A 25,290-nucleotide genomic window follows, 5' to 3' on the forward strand; every position below is an offset into this window, starting at 1 on the left:
CCTAATATTTCATTTGGCTTTCAATTTGGTTAGAAAATGTTGAATGAAATGAATGTTGAAAATTTGTGAAAGAAAATGTATTCAGAAGCTCACACAGGTCTCGTTTATCTGACATTTTGGTTCAAAAAAGTGTGAAACAATATTTTGAGTTGCTTTTAGGTCGTTTTAAAGACGTCTTATGAATAAAAGCGTCTATTAAAAAAACAATGATTTACTTACGGGGTTATTGATGACAGTCTGAAAGAGTTCTCCTCCTTGTATAGATCGGTCGAGACGATGCCGGCCCCCGGGGTATCTTTCTAGAAGCAGCGTGTGCGTGAACAGCCCACAAGTCTGACGCGGAAGAACCATCACGCCTCTATGTCGAAAACCTCTTCGCAACCTGTAGGGGAATTCTTTATTTAAAAAGTTACAAATCAAGGAGGCCACAAGCTTCTGTGGAATTAGATAGCCACTAGGTATTAGGTGACCCAAATTGCAGCAACAGACACATAGCGGAGACAAAGCTGAAATATTTCATATGCTTGTAATTACACCGTCATCCATTTATATGGAACAAAGCAATGTTACTTGATAGAGCCAACCATAAAGTATGGTGGAATGGAAAATTGTGCCTTTGGGCCACCTAAACCTAATCCTTCACAAGCACTGTATTAGGTACATTTGTATTGTTTATTCATTTTATTACGTAACAAAGACACGGTTATCAACATGCCGCTGGCTAAATATACACTCATAAATTTATATATTATCTCAGGGCAAATAAAACCGTCAGATGCATTAACCCACAAAATTGATTACCTCTTGTTCCATACAAATTGTAGGTGTTGAGACGGCACTCGTTCAACTCGAAAATTTGAATTCATGCGTCGAGCAAATATAAGTTTTAATTCCCACCAATTAGGTGCACATTCGCATGCCGCTGAACTAATTCGTTTCGTGCACACGTGAACATGGAAACGCATTGGTATACAGTACTATTATCTAATTGTAGAGCGTGCACTGAGAAACAAAGCGGCCAGGTATTTACGTACGAATGCATTTATGTACACCCGAGCACAATATTAAACACACACATAATTTTAACAACGACACATGAATATGTAAAGCTGCATATTAGCGCGTACGTTTATGTACATTCCGTATCGTGCAACCAGCTCCCCTGAGGGAGTGAACGCAGATTATATAATTTAAAATGTACCGTTTTTATCTGCATATCTTATGCAGCTGTACTATTTGATTTAGGTATATGTTGAAGTACGTGTCATTGTGGAGGTTAATTAGGTCACTAAGGACGGTATAAGGTGTCCTAAAGTAGTCTGCATGCAGTCGCGATATGTCATGTCAAACATATTCTGGGTACAATTACAGTGCAGTTATGAATGGGAACATTAGTACTTGAATCAGACCCAGTCGTACGTCGTAATCGACAAAGCTGTAATTGCAGACTAACAAGTCTGATTGCATACATCCAATTGATTTGTAATGAGAAAATGACTACGGGAACAAACAATACAAAGATTTTTAACCATCACAATTTGTTTGTGTTATGACCCTAAGGTGGTATTACGAAAGTCGATGTTAACCCCAGCTGAAAAATAAACCTAGAACTGAACTTTTTCATGCAACTAGATCTTATGATGTTACTTTTTATAAAAATTAAAACCACCCACACTACACATTGCGGAACACACAGCGCACTGCAAATTTTAATCAGCATCGATTTCATTTCACACATTTAAAACAGACTTTGTTCAACGATATTCCCGTGCATTGGTATTAATATAATTATTGGAATTTCATTGTCGGCGCCTGGATATCGAGATACTAGTGGCCGCAACGCAACGTTTGCGGTCAACATGAGTTTGGGCGAAGCCGCACGCTCGCCGCAAACATTCGCTGAACAGGACACTTATTGCGTGCGCTACTGTGATCGCTACTACGATTAATGAGTTAGGCGATGATGTTCCTGTTGCAATTTATTGCAAGCACTATATTATCTGCCTGTTTAGAATTAGAACACCACTGAATAATGAAAGACATGACATTTGAATAAACAACAGCCAGAACAAGTTCAGATGCGAAACGGACTTTGGTTTTACTACATAGGAGTCCGAAAAAGTAGAAAAACAGTAACAAAAATGTTTTGAACATTAACACGACTCGCATAAAGTTTTCATATAAAGGCGAGTTCAAACCAAACGAACACAGCGCATGGAAAATGAATTCCTTCGAAAATTCTTTCGTCGCTCAGCCTTAATTAATTAAATCTTTAACTCCTGCTCAGAACAGGATAGAATTTTTATTCTTTTCATGTCTGTTTGGGTAATGGAGCAACGTGGGTACATACTACATACCTACTTTGAATTTAGAACGCGAATGTTTCAAACTATGTTGTTTGATTTGAACACACCGAAACATAAGAACAAATAGACGGATCAAACTACGGTTAACTCACCTAGCGGGTCTGAGATGCGGGTATTCCTCAGTGCTGGTCACTTTGACGTCCCAGACTTTCCTCCAGGCTTCATACAGCGGCTCGTGTACGGGGTAGACCCCGGAATGGTGGGGGGAGACGGAGTAAGATGAGTTGGTCGGAATGCCGTGCTCTATGGCGAACTGTTTGTTGAGCATCATCTCGGATTCTAGATGCGTCACGTTGTTGTATAAGTGAGGCTGCTGGTGGTTCCACATGTGACAAAACCTATGAACAAAGAAATCAAATTAATTTTGACATAAGGCTGTTTACGTTAAATGAATTAATGAGAGGTGACGGTAATATTCTTTTTCAGTATTTATTGTACCGCCCCACTTAAATATTATGAAGATTTTACCCTTCTTGCACCTTCACATAACATTTTTCCATTTATGAGTGCAGATGAAAGAGCCTAGCCGAGACTAAAAGGGGAATAAACTCGATTTTTACGAGAATTACTTAAAGAACTCACTGAACCAAGACCGACTGAGTCGTGGGCGGACTTCACCATTTCTGTTACCTCAAACACGAGATTAGACGTTAATTCGGATAGCTTCACTGATTACTACGTTAATTTCCTCGACCAGTAGGGTCAGCCCAAGGTAAACTGACATAATGCAATAATGCGTGCAATTGAGACCACTTAGTACAATAACGCGGGTTTTGCGATGAGCGCGATAACAAAGCGGTCAGATCTAATAAGGTTACATGTCCAAGCTAATAGCCAACATAGTTCCCTTATCTGTTTGTTTAGACATTATGATAATGTGAATGAATTGCAAAAACCGCTCACATGTTGTATTGATTAAATTAGTTCAGAAAAACGATAAGGAACATTTTGCGTATCTTGAGACACGAGTGGGTACTTAAAATGTTGCTGACTGATTGGGGAAAAAAGAGACATTTTACTACATTAGCACAGATTTTATCTTCAATCCGCCAAAAAAAAAGTGCTTTAATTAAATGTATCGAGGGTCTTATTTACACATTTCAAAGCCGTCGATATATGCATATACCATGCTAGGTTGATAAATGAAGCGTCAGAACAGACGGGAGTGAACTGAAACTTGGCGCTCATATGCATATTAAGTTCACGAAGACTTGTCGAGTTGAAACTAAGTCCTCTGTAACCGCTTACCTTGAGTGTTAATATCGTACGTAGGCACGTACACGACTGTATATCTCTGTTTCTAATAGAATATGGGAGAACAAAGGAGATGTACTACATGGTTAATGGTTATATGCAGAGGAACAAAATTATAAATTTAAAAAAACCCCCGACCCAAAAAAAGTACGCAATTAGTATGACAAAAGGTTAAAAACGCTAAACCCTATAAAAAGCAAAAAATAACTTTTAACACTACGTAAGTACCAACTAAAGCATGTCAGACTAAACTAAATTTTGTCGTGTCGGGGGACCGCTCTAATTTATTAGCCTAACGTTAGAAGTAATTAAGTATATACTACTTATAACTGTGTATATAATTTTGTTTATACGAATGTTGTAATTAGGTAGGTATCATTTGATTTATGTAAGTATTTTGAAGGTAAAAAGCGGTCCCCCGACACGTCAAAATTTAGTTTAGTCTGACATGCTTTAGTTGGTACTTACGTAGTGTTAAAAGTTATTTTTTGCTTTTTATAGGGTTTAGCGTTTTTAACCTTTTGTCATACTAATTGCGTACTTTTTTTAGGTCGGGGGTTTTTTTAAATTTATAATTTAATTTTATTTCATGCTTTTTGAAGGAGCTCCTTAATTTTTTCTTCTTTCAGTTAATTTCTTTTATTTTAAGATGGGGTCGCTCTATGCGATCTCGGACAAAGGATGCTGTTTAACAATCCTAATAAAATACTGGCTCTGGGAGAATTGCACAGATTGAGGAAACATAAACCTTTGGTCATTCTAGATTTTCAGCGAAGATATAAATCGGTTTATCCGTTTCATTCCGGCATTCCAGGGTTTCATCCGCCACATCCCATTTCCAGTATCAGGTTCTCGTCAATTGAAGAGAACTAGTCAAGACAAATTCAACGAGCCCAAACTCGATGGGTTTACTAAAAGGCAGTTCAGGGTTACGTCTCCTACCTTCGTGCCCTAACAGCAGACCAGCTCGGTGGTTCCAGAAGACATTAGTGTTTCAAATTTCAGATCCCACACATGCTTGCAAGTAAACTGAGCGTGTAGCATTCTTCTCACACCTAACAAACGAGCTGATGACCTTGAAGACCTGAACCGATTTCCACCAAACATAGCTAAGAACACTCCCGAATGACACTCCTTTTAAACAAAAAAAAACCGCATTACAATCGGATCATCCGTTTGGGAGCTACGATGCCACATACACACACACACACACACACACACACACACACACACACACACACAGACACGTCAAACTTATAACACCCCGTCGTTTTTGCGTCGGGGGTTAAAAATGTTGCACAATAAATTCCCTACATGCAATCTTAGTCAAAATGTCTCTTCCTTTATTTACGAATTGGCAACAGTCAATATAGGTGAGCAGACATCGTAAAAAGTGGAAACTATAATGTGTCAAACGGAGCAAAGTATTTTACTATATTTTCCGTCCAACCTATTTCAGGTACAAATAAAACTGCATATTATATACTGATTCTGCATCACGTCAAACGTAAAATCGTCTTCGTCAAATCCTAGGAGGTAGATGTTTACAGTTGTTGCACTGAGAACTGAGCATGCTATCCAGTTTTGCGTTTCATCTATCACCGCTCACCGCGCTTCACTCCTACGCCGCCGTTGGTCAATCAAACTCACGCTACTAGATGTAGAAACACTATCCTAGACTTGGAAATTGTTAGGATAACAGGACATCCTTGTTGTGTCTGAATTGGAGGAAGATTTACACCGCTACATGATTTTACACTTTAAGTATCTTTGCGGTGTACGACAGACATATAATATTGCAACTTTCATGAAGATGACTCTAGAGCGTCCTTTAAACTGAAGACGAATATAATGCTATCAGAGCAGAATAATGATAGAAACGATCAGAATAAAGTTAAGAGGTACTCACCAATTAAAATGTTCCCTGTTCCTCAACAAAGCGTCATCGCCTTGATTTTCCAAGGATGTACCGTGATGGTAGTACTTAGCGCTGTAGCCTAGGTTGAACCTAAAGCCTGGAACAAGTCTTTGCAACGCCGCCTGAGACGCCAACATGGCCGCCACGTCTTCTTCGTGAAGACGAGTACCTATGCGAAAAAAATAGGGGAAATAAATAAAGGAATGTAGCACTTGTTTGACTGTATTAAGATTTGTATTGCAATACGCGCCACATTCCAAGGTTACAGCGTCAGTTCAATAAACTTGTTAAACACTAATTGCCAGGCGTCGTAGTGCCTATATAGCACAAAGTCTAACAATTTGATTAGGCATGAGAGCCGTATCGGCGCATACGTATTAGTCTCTATACTATAACAGACGTATAAAGGGCACCAATTATTATTCAATGCACCTAGGTGCTAATATTATTCAGATCTTGTGCGCATACTAATAGTAAGGACAAAGGCAACTAAACGCTATACAATGTTGGATTGATTGAGCTGTTTATTAATTTACCCTGTTTTACGAGTACGTTAGGAAGTGGTTAACATTCCGTCCATATTTCTGGCTTTTGTGTCGGTTTCTGGAAATGAATATGGGTAATCGTCGATATGTATGCAACACTCAGAGTCCAGTACTCCTTAGACTTTGTTAACACAGGAATGGTATAATAAAAGAAGTCGATTGAACTATTCTGTGTGCGTTAATACGAAAACGGGCAGTAAAAACCAATGTAAGTGTACGATAAAGTTTTAGTGAGTGTGTTAAGCGCTTGTTATTGAATTGCTTGCTGGTAGTTTCAGATGTAGAACATAGAAATGCATAGAAATGTGTTTTAGTTCGTGCTCTGAATGCTAAAGACAAGGACATCTTCAAACTACTCGACGATAAATCTTTTGAAGAACATTTTCATAAGAGCTTTTACGCCGCATCATTCCACAAAATATAAGCTGATTAAAAAAAAAATTAAAACAAACCTCTTTCTCCCACGAAGATATCATCAATATCGACGAGTATCCACCTGTCGAGGCTCAAGCTAAGCTGGCCGTGGCTGAGGTAGCTGAGCGCGTCCAGGAACAGTATCCTATGTAGCCAGAACTGTAGGCCGGAGCCGAAGAGAACTCGTTGGACGCCGTCCAAACGGCCGTGGTCTTGTATCACTGTCGCTAGCGGCATGCGCTCCTCTGTAAACATTGCTATAATTTACTGTTCTGCCATATTGACTTTGCTGATTTCGTGCTGTTTTGCCTGCGCTAGATGGATGGAACAAACAGTTCGGGACTATTGGCACGGGTTGAGCAATGTCCGCGTTTGAATAAAGAAGCGAGTCCCGTGTTTGTTGTTGTTTTGGCTTATTTTCGACTCAACTACTAAAACGACATAGTCAGCCGTATTTTCTGCAAGTTCGTTTCCGCAGCTAAAGTTATACGATGCAATTAACCGTAAATATATTATTTGACATTAATGCGTATTTACAAACGTATTGAATTGAAATTATTGTCACGAGGAAATGAAACGCCAAATAAGATACTGTAAGCATATTTATTCTCTAGTTCGTGCAATTTTAGCGGATATTATTTCTTAAACAATGTGAGGAAACTGAATTAGCATACTATAAAATAATTTATTAAACTTGGACTGCTTCGAATCCATTTAAATGATAATGATTATATATTTAGAGCCCAATTAGTCATGAATCACGGTGGAAGAAGGAAAACGATAGACAAAAATATTGTCTTAAGCAAAATTGACTTGGAGTATGTAGCTAAGTATTACAAAATCTGCCGCGTAAAGATTTTAATATTTTATTATATCATTTGTCTGTATAGCCGATTGTACCCTCATAATTTTTCACTTCTGTAATTTTAAATCTGTTTCAACAGCTGCGTCCAGCTTTTAGGCTTAAGTTAAAATTAAACAGATTATTTAAATTAAATTTAATTAATTCATTGTTGCCTTTTACTTCCGAGGGACCTTCTTTAAAGCATAAATTAATTTTCCTCTTAATCGGTGTTCAACATTCATTTAATTTTTATCGGTGTTGCGAGAGTAAACGAGCTAATTTCTTGCCGGTTTGACTATTTTCTTGAAAATTACTGAAATCTAATGTTTAGATTGTATTGATTTGTTACTCCGAAGAACTCAAATGCTCCAAAAAGCACTGGTTTGACAGGTTAACTATTGTCCTACTTTGATAGAATCCTTGAGCGATTTCAGAATGTCCCAGCTGCACGGTCATATGAAATCAATATCTGGACACCAATTTTAGTTTAAGGACCACTTAACCGTCTGAAGTGCTTCTACATAACCCGATGCCTGTTCCTTCGAATAGTTGGATGTTTACATATCTATAGTAAAACCAACCAAATGTGTGCTAAGTTGAGACAGCTGAATAAATAGATATTACGAATTCTTGGAAATTATTTGATGTGGTGACTAAGTCTGTTCGTGTATTTAATGTTAGATCTTGAGATTGGACCTGGGGCTTTGATGTAATTTCTAGAACATGTCCGGGGAAGTTCATTAAATTCATATTGAGAAATAAATATGACCTCTTGAATGAATATAACGTTACACTCCTACCAGTTACCTAGTATACTATTTTATGGACTTGTGCGATTGCATTTTTTTTTGCAATATTCACCCAACTTTCAAAAACATTTGCTACTAGGTAGGTACGTATTTAATACGCATGCAAGAACTAATGAATGAATGTAGCCGATAAAACCAAAAATAACAAAAACAGCCATAAATAATTCGCACACAAACCTTGGCAGAATTACTGTAATAAGTATCAAAATAGATCGTACGAATCTATGTAAGTGTTATGGCATTCCTGCCATTAATTAGGACATGATGACGGAGCGTGATTAATATTAATTGACGTTATTCGAATCTACCATTAGATTTGAGCACGATATATCGGGTAATGTGTTACTATATTCGTTCTTTATGATTGTTCACTGACTGTTATTGCGGACCAACTATTTCGATGTTCATGTATCATGGAAGGATTATGAGCCGGTCTAAGTACTTAGAACAATGAGCTCTATTCAATTCGTGACGCCCAGAGGTACCTAACATGCCTCAATGTACGAAACTGATATTCTTCATTAGGTATCTCCGTACAAAATATCACAATTCAAATCTAGACCATGAAGTCGGTTCTTTACTGCGTAAAGCAAATGCCTATTCATCCGTGAGATTTATTCAGTATCAAAGTAGTAAAATTATCATTTAAGTATTTATTGGCCTGACTTAATATTGCAGAAAGCTGTTTGCTTATACAAACATTCCGATCGTCAGTACGGATAGGTAGTTAGGTACTATAGGAGGAAATAACTTAGTACTGTATACAAGTAAGATAATGTAAGCCGCCTGTTTAATTTCTATAGTCAATTAAACACGATAACATCGTCATGTCATACATAACTCAAAACGCAATTAATGTCAAATAATATAATTTGCAGCCGGATTCTAAAAGCTGATCAACTCTCTAATTAGTGAATCTAAATTCGAATCATTAAGTTAGTTACTGGATTCTGTGCATCGGAATAAGAAAAGGTAATAAACTCATTAGTAACAAAAAGAAAGCGATTTAATGATGCTTTAAGCAATTTATACATTAGTGAGAGCTGTTTCCTGGAATTTCTCGGATCCTGAAGGAACTACAACTTGATTAAATTATTGTCTCTTCCTAGAATTCAAGCTATCCAACAATTACAATATAATAGACTAATATAGCTGGTGTCACAAATAGATAATTTTACCTTAACCATGCCTCAAATACAGGAAAAGAAAGTTTTAAGACTAATGTCTTAAACGGGTATATTTAATGACTAGCTTACGCTCGCGGCTTCACCCGCGTGGTGTGTTGATAGAAAGTAGCCTATGTGTTAATCCAGGGTATCACCTATCTACACACCAAATTTCCACGTAATCGGTCCAGCCGTTTTTGCGTGAAAGAATAACAAACATACATCCATACATTCTCACGAACTTTCACATTTATAATATTAGTAGGAAGTAGGATAGGATAGTAGGAAGTAGGATTTGAATGTACCCGTCGATACGAAAGTAATACATATTTTTTAAGTACAATACAACCATTGCTCACCGTTGGATCCGTACTCATTCTGCCGAAGTGCCCAAGCGACGGGTTCGTATGTCGAACTGTTGGCCCTGAACACTGCCCAGTGGTCCCCAGGAAGAGGGCCCCAGGCCGTTTCTCCGGCCCGCGCTAGCCGGAGCACTGGTGATGCGGGGTTCAATGTTGCGTCCTGTCATAAAACACGAACTTTAATATTAAGAATTACTATGTAAATAAACTTAACCCTCTCAAAACGCCACTTAGCTTAATTAAACCTTAATTTTAAAGTCTGTTTTCTTAGTAATCAAAAAATTTCTGAATGAGATGATAATAAATTATCTTTGCTGCACAATTTTTTTTATCAAGTTTGTTTTATACATGGGTTTATGCAGCAGGTGGAAGAAATTCAAGTTTTAGACAAGATAACAAATACCTCGTTTGGGTACAAAGCAAATGCAAAGCATGAGGGGATGCGCGTTATACTAGAGATTCCCAAACTCCATTCATGTGTGCCGAGAAAGGCACTATTGTGAAGTTTTATTAGATTGCAAAAGACGGACAATTGGAGTGATAAAGGGTTCAGACAGTTGAAGGGTATCACTATTTGTAGGCGAAAACAAAATGGGAGCCTTATAAAGGGGAAACATTCCAAAACGTTACTCCATATTTGATGGTACCTACCTACGTTTCAATGTGATATCTAAAGGAACTATACATATCTTTTCAACGAATACATTTAGTATGTTTACAGAGAGATTACCATCAAGAATTTAAATCCAAAGCTGATGGAATGATTGCACGATCTCGTTGTTTACAAACTAACATCAAAATACAAAGTGGTTAATTTAAAACTTTTAAGAGAAGTGCCGAAGACCAATTTGATGTCAATTTAAGGGAGAAATCGACAAATTCCAAACTATGGACTGAATTAATTGAACGCTATGTACTAGTTGTGTGGAACAAAGGTTTACATGTACTGTTTGTAGACTATTGCTTATAGGGCCTTTGTTTCAATAATTAAACTAGTCACACATATTTGCTCATGTTGTTCGCGAAGCTTCTAAGACAAGGCCCGCGTTATGCAATGTGTCAGACCTGTGTATACCTTGTTTAGAGTACTCGAAGCACGAATGTTTCTTGAAAGGATCAGACAAAGCTGCAAATAGCACAGCTCTTTGGATATTTGAGTTAGAAAATGACAAGTATAGACAAAGGTCATCTATTTATAACCGAGCTGTGTATTGTTACGTCACCCTTGAATAGTTGTGAAGAATTTGTTCATTTGGAAAGTGCGTGTTGGCAGTACCTAGATTTTCCTTCGGTATTTTTTTGGGAAGATAACATGAGAATGCAATTTTCAAGTTTATTTTGTCGAGTAGCTACGTTTGTGGGAGTAACTGCGTAATGAGATGAAAGCACCCACCTTCAGCCTCAAATTAGTGTGCATGAACAGAGGGAATCCTTTCAGCTGTGCGCCGACAAGAGTCTCTTCCCCGGGCGTTGCGAACGCAACAACACCCACGGAATATTCCCTGCAGTATTTATCGAGAAGCTCTCGATTCCACTTGTCCATGTTCGCGTATTTCGATAGCGATTCGAACACGATCACGCCGTAACGCCCCTTGTCCAAAGTGGTAAGTACGGGCAGACTCTTGCCCGCCACTTCCACCTTGTACCTGAAACAAAATCATCAATAGAGTATACTCTTTATCAGCGTAAAAACAATTCTATAAATATGCAGCTTTTGCAATATTTTTGGAAATGTTTGGTAAAGTACACGCAGCTAGGATAACATATTCAAAAGCCAATGACATGAATCTAGGACTCAATAGAAATCAATATCTATGCATTTTCAATTTTATGCACTAAGGGTTTTGATTTATGGAGCTGTAAATGTGACCTGAATACCTATGGAAATAGACAATTTGTGTAATTTCGTAAATTGATATCAGCAGACAGTGTTAGTGCGAGTGTTACTTGTTGAACAACGATCGTCGTGACTAATATTTTTAACAGACCATTTACGTGTGGCAATTTCTCCAATCAGCTACTTTGTTTGTTCGTTGGCAATGTACATAAAGATAATCACAAATACAAAGCAATGTAAATCACGGGCGATACGATTACATTGTTTATGAATGGCCATTCGCATACAAACAGAACAATAACACATTTTTATGGAACATTTGAGATAATACCGGCCTCATACCAACACTCAACAGACTTTGTATTGATTTCACGATACTAGTCTGAAATAAAAACAGCGATAACAGTTATTAATACAAATTATTAAATAAGTACTTATCAACGGCTATGACTTTATCGTAAAAAACTAATTTCGGCCTCTCTCGGTTTTTGGAATCGATAACACATCCGTAGTTAATTAACTGAATGACCCACAGTATGTGCCTATTGTTTATATATACCTTAGTATGCAAATCATTATTTTGAGCTTGGTGTTATATGTACATCGGTAGGTATTTGGGTTTTCATTGAGTGTTCATTCTAGTTAAAACACCTGGGTATTTACATTCTTCTAAAATTCTCATTAATTTAGATACACGGCTACATAAATTAAATAACCAGTTCTTGCTGAGTAAGAATAAAGTAGCTTTAAGTAAAGTTGCAGTCGGAATACTAGAATAATAGTCATAGTGCAATCCGGCTTACTGCAGATGAGAGTCTGTTCTTCGAGATCAATACAGCGAAGGTGAAGTAGCTGGCTGCGCTACCTTTGGAAATACGCTGCTATTATATAAGGTATCTACAGATTCTCCATCTTGCTTATAATGCAACCCACTTTATGGTACCGCGGAGCCACCAATACCTCCCGACTGGTTATTATACTAACAAATAACGACGGTTCAATTTATGGCTTCGTTTCATTTCAGCAAACGATAACAACGTAGCCAGAGACATTTCAGATTCAAAGATACAATTTCAAAATGATGTCTAGCAATTAAATCAATGACGGTTCCACCCCGTGTTGTAAAATTGTACAGTTTAAATAGCAGACGGCAATGGCGTCCCCTTGTCAAACAGTGAACAAGCCGCGCAACTTGATTGGCAATATTGAAAATTGAACTGTCCAAACATTCGCTTTTAGGATACTTTCCAATTTTCAATCAAAAATACCCATTTTACCGATATTGGCAAAATCTGACAAGTCTTTGATTTCAATGCAGGCCAGGGAATGTGAAAATGCACCCAACGACTGGTGGAAAAGAGTTGGAACATACAGGTATCGAGGCAGTTCATTTTGCTCCAGTTAAGGCTCGTTTCAATTTGGCAGCCTGAGAGCACTCCAGACCGAGTCTAGGGCGAATGGCAACTTGCAAATAGCATTTACCCACTCAAGCCGGTCCGTCTTTCCGTCTAATGTACGGTGCACTCGTTGGCAACTTTGCCCAGCTTCTCGTATACTTATTCGCCGAGCAAACGGTCCGATACAAAAGTTTGCCATTTTCATGCGCATTTTAAAATGCGGATGCTTATATAAAGTTTGGCGGTCATAAAGCTCTACGACGAAACGACGGACGTGAGCACTGCGTCACTATTTAGCTTGCGCTAACATGTTTCTAATTACCTTAATTAGTGTCCTGACATTAAAACGGGAGAGAGCTCAGTTTAAATTAGAGCGCGCAAAACGGCCTTCTTTGTCCGTGAACTGAATGCGAGGAGGGCTAATTCGTGATAAGGGAGTGCGAGTGAGTTCAATAAAGGGGAGCAATGTCACGGCGTGCGACCCCGGTGACCTGCCGCCCCTTAGGATAACGACAGTTATCGTAAAGAGGCCGGTAAAACTGCGCTACGGTTAGCCAAAAAGCGGAAAAAATTAAGCGAATCTTTATATTATTCCCAATTACGTCGGTCGGTAACAGTGTACCTACTTACATTGTGAGCTGAAAGCTTAGCCTTACGCAACTAACCCAGTGTATTTACAAACTTTCAAGGGTGTTGGGGTGTGTCAGTCGTAGCACCTACCTGACCGGCATAGTTTATAACATTTGAGTTACGTTTGTGTAGGCGTGTGAGTAATGTAGGACTTTGTTTAGTACATCGCTAACATCGACTTATATGGCAACTAGGTCTGTGCGTAATCTCTCTATCGATAAGAGCTGCGAGCGTTGGAATGAAATAGTAGTAACAACTCTCTGTAATACTATAAAATAGCTAAAGACAGTATAGCAATTACCAGCCACCCCAGTTCGTCTCAATTGAGGGCAAGTCGCCAGTGTTCAGAGACTCCTCTGCTTTATGTTCAGTACTTATGGTAACTTGCGACTTCCTAAACGAAACGTTGGTCGTTATGTGTCCAATGGTACTTGTAAAAGTAAAGCCTTGTGAGACACGAACTCAATTAAGGGCATACATTACCTAGCCAGTAGATACTGGGGCCTGCAACATAAACTCGTTAGAAGAAACTTTTATTACGAGACTTTAAATTGGTCAATATAAATTCGCTCACTTCGACTAAGTTTTATTGTCGGGATTTTTTATTTTTCCTTATAAAAGATAATGTTTTGAAGACAAAAGAAATGGAATAAGGAAGTCGTCAAGACTAAGGGAACTGCTTTAAATGCATTGGAATACGTTGAAGGGTCTCTCTGAGAGTTGCCCTCTGACACTAGAGTATAGTAACCATTAACGCTCTATTAAAAAAACGGTTTACCCTCGTGTACACTATAAAGTGAAGTTTACGAGGGCCGAGTGTAATAAACGGCGCCAATGCTTACATCACGTGAGGGTCAAGCGCACGTTAGCAATCAAACTCGAAAACAAACTACAACACATGGGAGGGTTATCAAATAGCATTAGGGAAAATACATCGCTCCGAAGTATGTACTAAGTGCAGTTAGATCGCCGCAACATTTTATTGTAGCAGCACTACCGCAGTTGTTTTGAAGTACAAATAAACCGGCTAATCTTTCTTTCACACTCAATTTCCCGTAGCCGTTGTCTCTAAGTTTTAAAGCGAAACTCGATGGAACGAATCGCCGTACCTTTATACATTTGTATATGCGACGCAGTTTACTTGTATTTACGAGGAAGGTTTCGGGCAGGATTAAAGGAAACAGTGTCAAAACGACTTAATATAAAGTAATTAAGTCGTTTTGACACAAACGAGCATTAATGGAGAGCGAGGCGGTGAGATAGGGGGCGGGATGCCGCGGGCTCGCCTCTAATGGCACTACTAACTAACTAACTGTCGCCACAACGACTCGCCGTAGACGTCGCAAGCCTCGCCTCGCGCGTGCCACCTCCACGACTCAGCTGTCACCTTACACCTTGCTTTATATTTAATTAAGCTTACATTACTACCAGTACACACGACGTACCAATGCTGAAGTTCGTATCCGAATTATCAGCTAATTAGACCGCACTGCATTACCGGGTCGAGGTAATTTTGTTTAAGCAACAATATTTGGGTCAATGGAATTCATAATAAAGAGGAATTTCAACAATGTAACTTTTGTTTGCATTGCGAGTTAAATCCATATTGTATGTATATTGTGATACTAAATCATTCTATGACGGCAGTAACATTTACACGGATGTGGAAATAGCTGCGTATTTTAATGCTTGAGTATATTTTTCACTACTATTATATTGGTACATACAGTAAATGCTTTATGTAATTGTTGTACCGTATTATTGCAAATGACTATGGACATAGTTCACAATTTTCCGCATTACACGCTTTATTTTTATTTCGAGTTCAGTTTTATGACGAGCTGTTGGAACAACATAAAGCCTTTGTTTTATTTGTGTATTTTGTTTTATGAGTGGTACGTTAAAATCATCTATATACTTATAGTATAAAATTATAATTTTATGCTAAGTTGTTTATTATAATAACTTTTTCGCATGTAGAAAATAAGCTCGTATCTTCGTAGTCATGTTACTAAGCCACTGGGTCCAGACGGATCTCTCCCAGGGGATCTATCTCGTGCAAGCTGTAGTTACTCATAACTTTAAAGGCGAAAATACTTATGTTGTTAAGATAAAAAAACTTGCCAGAAAACAGACTTCGTTAGAATACCATTAAACATATCCGAAGAAGAAGTAATAGAAAAACAAACCTTTTGTGGCCAAGTAATTAGGTATTTTAATTCATAAACTTAAATAACACCAACCTACATAATTATGGTTTTTAAAAACAGTTGATCGTGAACCGCTTAAGAATATTATTTTAACCAGCTTTAGATGAAGTTTTCTTCAGTAGTTCACGTACTACTTTCGTTTGAATGCTGAGTTTACATGTAACCGATTCATCATCATCCTCCGAGCCTTTTCCCAACTATGTTGGGGTCGGCTTCCAGTCTAACCGGATTCAGCTGAGTACCAGTGCTTTACAAGAAGCGACTGCCTATCTGACCTCCTCAACCTACTGCCAAGGATGTTCAATGACAGCCGGGACCTACAGTTTAACGTGCCATCCGAAACACAGTCATATGGTGTCTAAGATATACTTAGAAAAGACATACAAACTTAGAAAAGTTGCATTGGTACTTGCCTGATCTGGAATCGAACCCGCGCCCTCATACTCAAGAGGTTGGTTCTTTGCCCACTAGGCCACCACGACATCATCATCATTACATGAAACCGATTGTGCCCTATTATTTATCAATTTTACTTGTTTTTTATTTATTTTCATACAAGTATAAACAACTGTTAGTAAACCGAAAAAACAAATAAATAAAATAAATAATTCAATAATATCAATACGACGGCTTAAATGAGTCATTTATTTTATATTGACATCTATAGACTCCTCTAAATTCTATAGAATCGCAGAAAATATTGTCCACTCAGACTCAGTCAATATCTAGGCTATCTATCATAACAAAAAAATATAGACTACTTACGTCTGCAGCAAGAAATCCAGATGCGATAAAAACCCGAGGCCTAGGGAAAAGGCTGCGATAAAAAATATCAAGGAGGAAAACTAATTCCTGACCCGTCAAACATTTCATAAGCAAGCGTAGAGTTCACTGAAGCAAGGCACTGCTCGAGAGGAAAGCGATTTTTACCCGACGGGAGCAAAAAGTCTCATATGACGCAAGTGGGTCGGCTGCCCATGAGACACGACGTATATACCGGCTGGGAAATAACCGGAGACACTTTAATACTGGACGATTTATGAATTAATTTAGTGATGAATGGGACTGGTAATATTTTACGATAGGCTTTAAAACTTAACATGGATATGGATATTCGGCAATTATGTAGTATTTACCGACCCAATCAATTTCGAATAACACTTGAACATGTGAAAGTTTACGTTTTTTTTAGTGTATAAGAAGATGCCTCGTTTACTAACAGAACCTTACTTCAGCTATCTTATCTCTGACGAAAATATTCTACATTAAGTATATTTTGAAGCAACGCCCGATACCAGTGGTCAGTAAACTGGCTGTAGACAATTGCTTTAATTAAAACACCAGTGTCTTTATTTATCTTAACAATATGACGAGCTCTATAATTAGATATGACGGCTATTTCTTTAATGATTACCGAAAAATACCTGATAAGTCTCATGAATGTGCATAATTAGCTGTTATCGGGCATGAAAACAATAGTAAATTCACAATGACTGATAAATAAATCCGTTGAAGTATACTTACATCGTTATCACGGGGTTAACAAGTTAATTTTACATGCCGCGATAACTTACTGTTTACGTACTTGTGTAGCCATTCATTACTACAATGACTACATAATTATTAAGAATTGGATGTCAATAATAATATCTATCAAGGAAAATTGTGCGAGTAATTATAGATTTCATATAGGGTTTTCCACTAGACTAGTAAAGATCAACGATCAAAGAGTCAACTTGTGGCTATAAGTGGTTATTTATACATTCATGCATAGATTTTCTTGACGTAAGTATAAATAAACCGTTAAAATAAAATCCAATAAAGTGTTCCTACGTCATGTAATTTAGAACATTATCAACTCTAATTATTACGACACGAGGATTTTTTTATAAATGACCGTACCGACCGTAATAAATGACCTACGTACAAAATACCTACATTTTATAGCATAGAAACCTATAGAACCAAGTAAATCACTTGACAACATTTAAATCGACCAACAAAAAAGCTATTCTCATTACACCAACTATAAAATAAGGAAAGCAATTTCAAGCTTTGCAGCTCAAAACTGCCATTACAACTGGTTCTGGGCTACAAAAGAAAAAAAGGGTTGTTTCCCCAATACGCTCCCTATGCAGTACATCACCTGTTCGCATATTAGCTGTCAGCGGGTACAAGCGATCGCCTCGCGGGCTCTACAAGGGAAAACAAACAAAGGGAGACTTCGCCCCATAACGGCGATCAAGCGAGCCGAGAGTAAATATTTACATGTTATCCTTAAGAGATTGCCTCTCAAAAGTCACACGCATTTGAATATGGAAGACCTACGGCTTAATTGGACTATGTCCTGCAATTTTCATGTTGGATTAAACAGAACCTATTTCACAGATGTGTTCTGTGCGAAGCCTTCAAAAAATGCGAAAGAAAAACTCTGTAATACCTAGTCCACGTACGACCGTGAATGCTGAAAATACTCGAAGCTGAAAATTTTTGAAAGTTAAATAAACTGTGAAATATTTCACGGAACTAGTTTCATTCCAAAGCGAAAGCTACACGTTATATAGCGGTCAAAAGTTTAATGTTTAGTAGTGATTCGAGTGTTTTATGCTGTTTCTGTTTCTTGGCAAGGAATGGGCGGATGGTTTGCGAAGTACTTACTAGGAATAAGGCAAAGACGTCGAGATGATAAAGAAGTAAGAAATAGGATCAACGGAGAGTTATTTTCTTATGTATCATACATTAACCTATGCTATGAATATAATATATAGGAGGATATTATAGGAGGAGTATTTTCTATTCATCACTATATATTATAAAACAAAGTCGCTTTTTCTGTCCCTATGTCCATTTGTACGCGTAAATCTTCACAACCTATTTTCGATGGATATTAGATGGAGTGATTATAGAAGAAGGTTTACATGTATAATAACATTCATTAAATCCCCGTTATACCGTGCGAAGCTGGAGGGGATCGCTAGTATAATAATAATGGGTAGTTCCCAAAACTTACCGTATACGGTTGGCGACAAGCAGTTCGGCGATATCGCGTCCAAGTCGCGAGTAGGCCGACTCGACGATCACCAGTACCTTCGCGTCAATGCGTAGACGCGCGTCACTGCGGTGGTCGCGCGCCGCTTGTTGCTGCGACGCGAGCAACGAGCATTGCGACAACGGTCGCGGGACGCGGTCGCGCCACACCAGACTGTGAAACCAACCTTATATTGTAGTAACATATAAGACAAGAAAAGGTGGGAAACTGTATGGAAGAATGACTGAGCGATTTTTATGTATGGGGATGAACGGTCAGCAAGGGACACCTAAAGAAAAGCGACTATTGTAACACCAGAGGAGTCGCAAGTGCATTGATGGTTTACTTGAAGGGTTAACATCGTATTGGTTCAGTAATACCATAAGCGACCGTTCATTGTTTTATTGTGGGTGGTAAAAAGTTTCCAGAGAAACTACTAGAATTTTGCATAAAAGGGCCTTAATATAAAAGTACACTAAATAGCGAATTTCGGATATTCCTAAGGACTGACGGTAGAAACCACGGGAAACGGCTAGATAATATCTAGTAACATGAAAAACTTGTGTTCTGGGACCTGTCTTCATGTCCAGTTGCTGGTAATAGGTTCGACCCATTTTACAAAAACATATCTGGCGAATAGAGGGACCTATGTTATAGTAACACCTCCCGGCCCCGATCCCTGGGGGAGTGGGCGTGCTGTGTTATGTAATTTTGAAATAACTTTTGTATTTCACATGTTATTTTAACCAGTGTTTTTGATGTTGGTATCATTATTATGTCACCACAGTAAACCGCACCCCATTACATTTTGAAATATTTTCTACTATTTTGAAGTTTATATTTTCACGATAAACGCAGGTTAATTATAATTCAAGCACATGAACTTCAAGAGAAAAATCAGTTCAGTGAAATGTTTAATAGCAATTAAGATTTTCTCATTACATTATGTTTACCTATTAATTATAATTTACTTTCGTATAAGACACTAATAACTGAAGTTACACTTCGTTGAGCAACATGTAAAGCGTAAAATTTGAACACTGAGTTGTAGTCGCTGTGTGTTTTGTAACCATATCGTGACTATCTAAATCACAGCTAAATGGACTTTCCTTGTCCTTTTATTTGTTTTATGATACCACCTATATTTCACTATCTAATAATTGCTCTGAAAATAAGGACCACACTGCTTATTTATAATCACTTATTGCACTGAGCGACCTTAATCGAAAAAAGTTCTGATTACAAAGCCAATGTAAATTAAGGTTCTTGCGCACCTGAGCAAATGAGTCCCCAATTAAAATTCAAGTTACACCATTTGCCTACTAAGTCACCCCCGAAACTAATTTTACAAGAAAATCAATCAAAGACTGCCAAACTTAAAGCTTCGTCCCAAGTAAGAGCCACATCAAAGCGCCATTAAGGTTTATCTCAATAGCGTAAAATAAATAAAGGCAGGAATTTGTGGAAATATTTTATCCTTAGGCGGCAGTGGTCCTGTGAGCCGCGACTGAGTCTTGTGGCCTCTTTGCTTTAATGAAAGCCACGCCTGAATCAACCGAGAGGAAACTTTAACGTCGACTCATAAAGCCATACCTACCTAAGTATTGAACACAAATACCACCTTTATTCAGGTCTTGCTGGTGATTTACTGTTCCTAAACACAATTAGCTTTAATCTGTTGATATTTGTTTGCAAACGAAGGTGAAAATTCTGACGGTTAACTTATTTACGGTTTCATGGTAAATAAACGTTTGTAAAACAATATGCTTTTAAATCAGCGAGTTGGCAGCGCGTTAGCGAAGCAGCTTCCATTAATTAGCCAGAACACAAGTTTAGCTATAAATTCAACTGAGTCGGCGAAACTTGCCACCCCTGCCGCTCATCTCAGGCGGTGTAATTTTAAGCCGATAAAATAAAATATTATGGGTCCTAGCTACACGCCATCTGCCCTAATTACATAAAATCACATTATAAATTACTCTGAAATATTCGCCTCCTCGTCCTAATTTAGCTGCGAAAAGCTGCCAAACAAAGGGCGACAAGGACGCTCGGCACAAAGTTAAACGTCTTTAATACTTCCGCGAAGCAATTTCCTCGCGGTATTAAATGCCAATTTTATGCATAATGAATCCTCTGGTATTGAAATAAAAGATAAACATTGTAAAGCGATCGAGTTCAGTGTTTCTAGTCACATGTTCGTGTCACTTGAGTTTTCTTCTCGTGCGACCGGAAAAGATGCAGAAAATGGGAGTTTTCTGTTCGTGTATTTCACAACATGAGATAAGAATAGGATGAGTTTATGCAAATACGTTCCCGCAAAATCTTGAGATATAAAACGAAAACGTCTCTTGCATGTCAAAGGGTTTTATAAGCACAGCCCTTTATAAAAATATCAACAAAAGAGAAAACAGAAATATGCACTTAGCCTCATGCCTATACTAATCCCGATAAATAACAGTGTGACATAACGACGAGCTGTCCGAATGCGATAATTTCATATTATTAATTCGTATCAGCTACGTGTTTGCTCCCGATAGGAAGTAAATTGGATTTTATGCGAATGACGCATATTTTCAACTAGATTAATTAATTAAATTATGGCGCGTTTCGGTAAAATTTTAATGAGTATAATGTTTTAATGAGAAAAGTTTACCGTTCGATTGTGTGAAGCGATTAACTATCACATAATCGCTGAAGTTTTGAATGAAATAGCATATAACAGCAGAATCATAGAAACAATAAATCAAACGTCGAGTATAGTAGCGTGCTTCGAGTGATTTATTATATAATACACAATACAGACATCTACTTTTGCTTTCATGTTTACGTTGTTCATTAATGAAACTATGTGTTGCGCTTCAGTTGAGATGAATGTGAAACCAGTTGAGTCAGTTCATTGACTTACCTAGTGAGAGGTACTGTGACGTAATATGTATAGAAGAATATGGTGAGGACGGATAGCAGCATGACGCCGGCGACACACTTCCTCACATTGACGTGGCTCGCGAGCCAGAAGCAACATCTCGGCGCTGAAGTCTTATGCGGATGTGCGAACTCAGATCCTCCGCACTCCAGCAGCGGCGCGCGCGCACTTCGGTTATCGCCCGCCATCCTTAACATCTATACACCACTATATTTACACACAAAAGTAACACTTAGGCCTCTAAGGATTTCACTATACAAAGTTTCTATCTGGGAACCCTAACGGCTGCGTTTGTCCTTGGTGGTGACGTTTTCTGTCGCCACTTGCCGTGTTTCCACATTTCATAGTGCCGTGGTGGAGTATGGGATTGCGCGTGCGCAAGGAGGCTGGATGCGCGTACGCCGCGATTGACGGCCATCTCGAGCCGACAAACGCGTCAGTTCCCGGTTTAAAATGGCCGCCGACGCATTCTGGCGGGTTGTGCTCATCACGCCGACGTCGTGCGCTCCTTGGGATAGAGCTCACGGCATCCGTCTCCACGACAGATCAAGATCTGCTGCGCCTCGGCTCATCGGTGATATCTGCAACAATAGAAACAAAATTTTTAGAAGTCATCAACGAGGGTCCACTACTAAAACATTTCTAGGTGATCTGATCCTGATTCTCCCATCAGGCAAATTCAATGTTAATCATATTTATTCAATCCCCTCACTTTAAATTGTAGTTTCCAACAAATATAGGTAAGCAGGTATTGAATATTGATATTTAGCGCATACGTATCGACATTTTCGGTAACCTTTAAATTACAACATGTTGTAGGTAAATTATTATTCCCCTAATACATAAATTACATTAAACCAGTAGAAATATTTTACCAGTTTCCACTGTGAGAACCCGTTACATATCTAAATGGCGAGACAAGAATATAAAACAGTCTGACTATAAGTTGCGCTATCATTTATCCATGGAAAATGCCATTAATTACTAACGGACTAGTCGTAAATTTTAATTATAATAGAACAAGTGCTTGATTATAACTTTCCCTGCGGCAATAAGTTATGGTGCGAAGGTTTTATTGCTGCTAAAGACAGGAACCACAGGTTAGGCCTATCATTTTTCAAGGTAAGTTCGGGTAATAGCACCTTAGTACTTAATTTAAAGGTTCGTTACGGTCGTTTTAACTTGACCTCAATCCCAAATAAGCCATGTAAACAGACGTAACTCTGAATAACGTGTTACTGTTATTTACAGTTGAACCAAAGGACCGAATCCAAATTCTCGGAAAAAGGGCAAGCAAAAATAAATACTTTATCAATTAGTAATATTCCGATTTATCTTCGGATTTGTGTGTTTATTCAATCGTGAATATTTTACTTGGACCGGCCGTTCCTATAAATCCCCCTTCGTATTATTTGAATGTAGGCTTACATTGAAACATTTCTTTGCTGTCCCGAAACAAATCCATTCAACCGTAAAATTGGACGAACAATCCTCAAAATTCTGAATTAAATTTGATCAAAAGTTAAGTAATGAACGAGAAATCAGATACGTACAATAATGAAATAATCGACAAACCTGATTTGTGGAGTACCACAATTTTCTATTGATTTTCCTTAAACATTTCATAGAATATATTTAAAACGCGCCTCATAATAAGCAGTGCACATTGGCATAATCTGCTTAAAATAAAAACTTATCAATAGAGGCCTTCACTTATCTCCTCTTAGTAGGGATCTCTTGGGAACGTGCAGGCGAGGGTGTTAGAAAACGCGTTCACGTTTATTTATAGATAACGTAAAGAAATGGTACGACCAAAGCCAGTTCGCGTTTATCGAACTCCAGCGACCTTGATTACACGAAAAACGTAACACTTTCATATTTTACTTCGGTGTCTGTAGATAAGAAAGAGAATTTTTATACGTCAGTCTTTGTGTTCAGTAAAGAAAGAACCGTAATAGAGGTCCCAGGCTTATGCGAAAATTCTGCGATACCTATTGTCCGAACACATGCTTTAGCTGTAATGAAATTTCATGCACGCGCCCGTTCTACTGTTTGCAAAATTTTTGTTTCGTCTGACTAAATTGTGTACGTAATTTTACAGACAAACAATGTAGGTAGTCTATTTGGTAAGTAAAAGGGAGGTTTTCGGGCGGTCACAGCGAGCGTCGGTGGAGCAGAGACGCGTACGGAATCCGTGATTGTGCGACCCTTTGAATATTAACTAGCAGATGACCCGCTCGTAACCGGGCCACGAATCTACAAGGCTACTCGAAAGGTTAATTCAAACTGCTCACTGTCGGGACGTGCTTTATTTCTTTGCCCCCGATAAAATCGTAGGGTTTGATGTAAATTGAAAAAGAAATACCTATTCGTACTCGGATTCGCACAAGTAGACTAGTATGTGAACTAGGGCATGCAATACCGGTTTACCGGTTTCGGTTTTACCGGTAAAACCGCCCATTTTCGCGATTTTTGATTTACCGGTAAAAATAATATGTAACCGGTAATTTACCGGTTTTTACGTTTTTGTAATAAAATATAGCAATTGTTCATTTAACGTAAAATCTTCAGTATGTAGCCTGAACATAATGTAATATTGCATACATTACATATTGTAAGAGTGTTAAAGTTGCTGTTTTTTTATGAAAGTAAACTTATGTGTCTCCTTAACTATCTCTAGGATAGATACAAATCTTCATTCTCATCTCAATTTATAATATCTAATCAAATTTTATTCATTTGGTTATTCTGATTTTCCTCATAGCCGTCAGCTCATATTAGGTAAAAATGTAGCTTATATGCTTATTTTACCTACTGTATGACCTTACTGAGCAAGGGCTTTTACTTCACCATCATGCGTACAGCTCTGAGGACACGGTGAGCACACAGTCCTGGTGTACACTGCCTGGGAAGGGTACCGCCGTGTCGTCGTCGAGCCAATAGGCAGCGGCGACTTTTCGCGTCCGGTCCTGGTTCAGGCCATGGTCCTGAGTGAATGGGAAGCAATCATGCTCGAGAAGGAGACGGCGGAGCGACTGCGAGATCGCTCTTCTCATCCCAGCCGCTGTAGTGGACCAGGAAGACACCACGCCGAGTGTCGAGAGACGACTCCCGGCCACCGTAGGCGTCGGTCTGTTGGCGGTGAGTTCGGGTGGCTCATCGTTCCTCCGTCTGCATAGACAACAGACCCGTATCGGCTGTTCGAGTTGTTCCACGCGCATTGCCAAGGCCTGCCGGGGCTGCGGGATTGTTCGAAAGAGTTACCGCGACCCTGGTCCATAAAATGCCTACGATTTACCATAAAAAAGGGCTTTCACTTAAATGAAAAAAAAAATTTTTTTTTTCACGGTAATTATTAGCGTTTATCCCGTCTTGTGACGGGGTCCGCTTTCCATATCTTCTTCTTCTACTTCACTCTATCCAGGACAGCTTCCTCTTCGAGTTCGTAGATTTTCATGTCATTCATTACGACACTCAACCACCACAGTTTCGGCCTGCCTCTGCGCCTTTGACCGGGTTTATCGAGATTCAGTACATAACATTGGCGATGTATTCAGGTGGTCTCCTTTTCAGATGTCCGTACCATC

The 25,290-nt window shown here is 38.6% G+C and overlaps 1 protein-coding gene across 2 annotated transcripts in view; it reads right to left on the reverse strand.

Annotated features, from left to right (window-relative positions):
- LOC124630168 (bifunctional heparan sulfate N-deacetylase/N-sulfotransferase) overlaps positions 1 to 25,290 on the reverse strand; it is a 99,169-nt gene that overhangs the window by 23,611 nt on the left and 50,268 nt on the right. For both annotated transcript variants that reach the window (XM_047163894.1, XM_047163896.1), the window contains exons 2-9: positions 21,686 to 22,284; positions 18,763 to 18,954; positions 11,072 to 11,324; positions 9,676 to 9,838; positions 6,536 to 6,742; positions 5,530 to 5,707; positions 2,459 to 2,704; positions 220 to 382 (exon numbers count right to left, since the gene is read on the reverse strand). In XM_047163894.1, the coding sequence (XP_047019850.1) occupies positions 220 to 382; positions 2,459 to 2,704; positions 5,530 to 5,707; positions 6,536 to 6,742; positions 9,676 to 9,838; positions 11,072 to 11,324; positions 18,763 to 18,954; positions 21,686 to 21,900 (1,617 nt within the window). In that variant the 5' untranslated portion in view covers positions 21,901 to 22,284. The remainder of the gene's footprint in view (positions 1 to 219; positions 383 to 2,458; positions 2,705 to 5,529; positions 5,708 to 6,535; positions 6,743 to 9,675; positions 9,839 to 11,071; positions 11,325 to 18,762; positions 18,955 to 21,685; positions 22,285 to 25,290) is intronic.

The sequence above is a fragment of the Helicoverpa zea genome, chromosome 5 (genome assembly GCF_022581195.2).
Source record: "Helicoverpa zea isolate HzStark_Cry1AcR chromosome 5, ilHelZeax1.1, whole genome shotgun sequence".
In the NCBI taxonomy this organism is placed as follows: domain Eukaryota; kingdom Metazoa; phylum Arthropoda; class Insecta; order Lepidoptera; family Noctuidae; genus Helicoverpa; species Helicoverpa zea.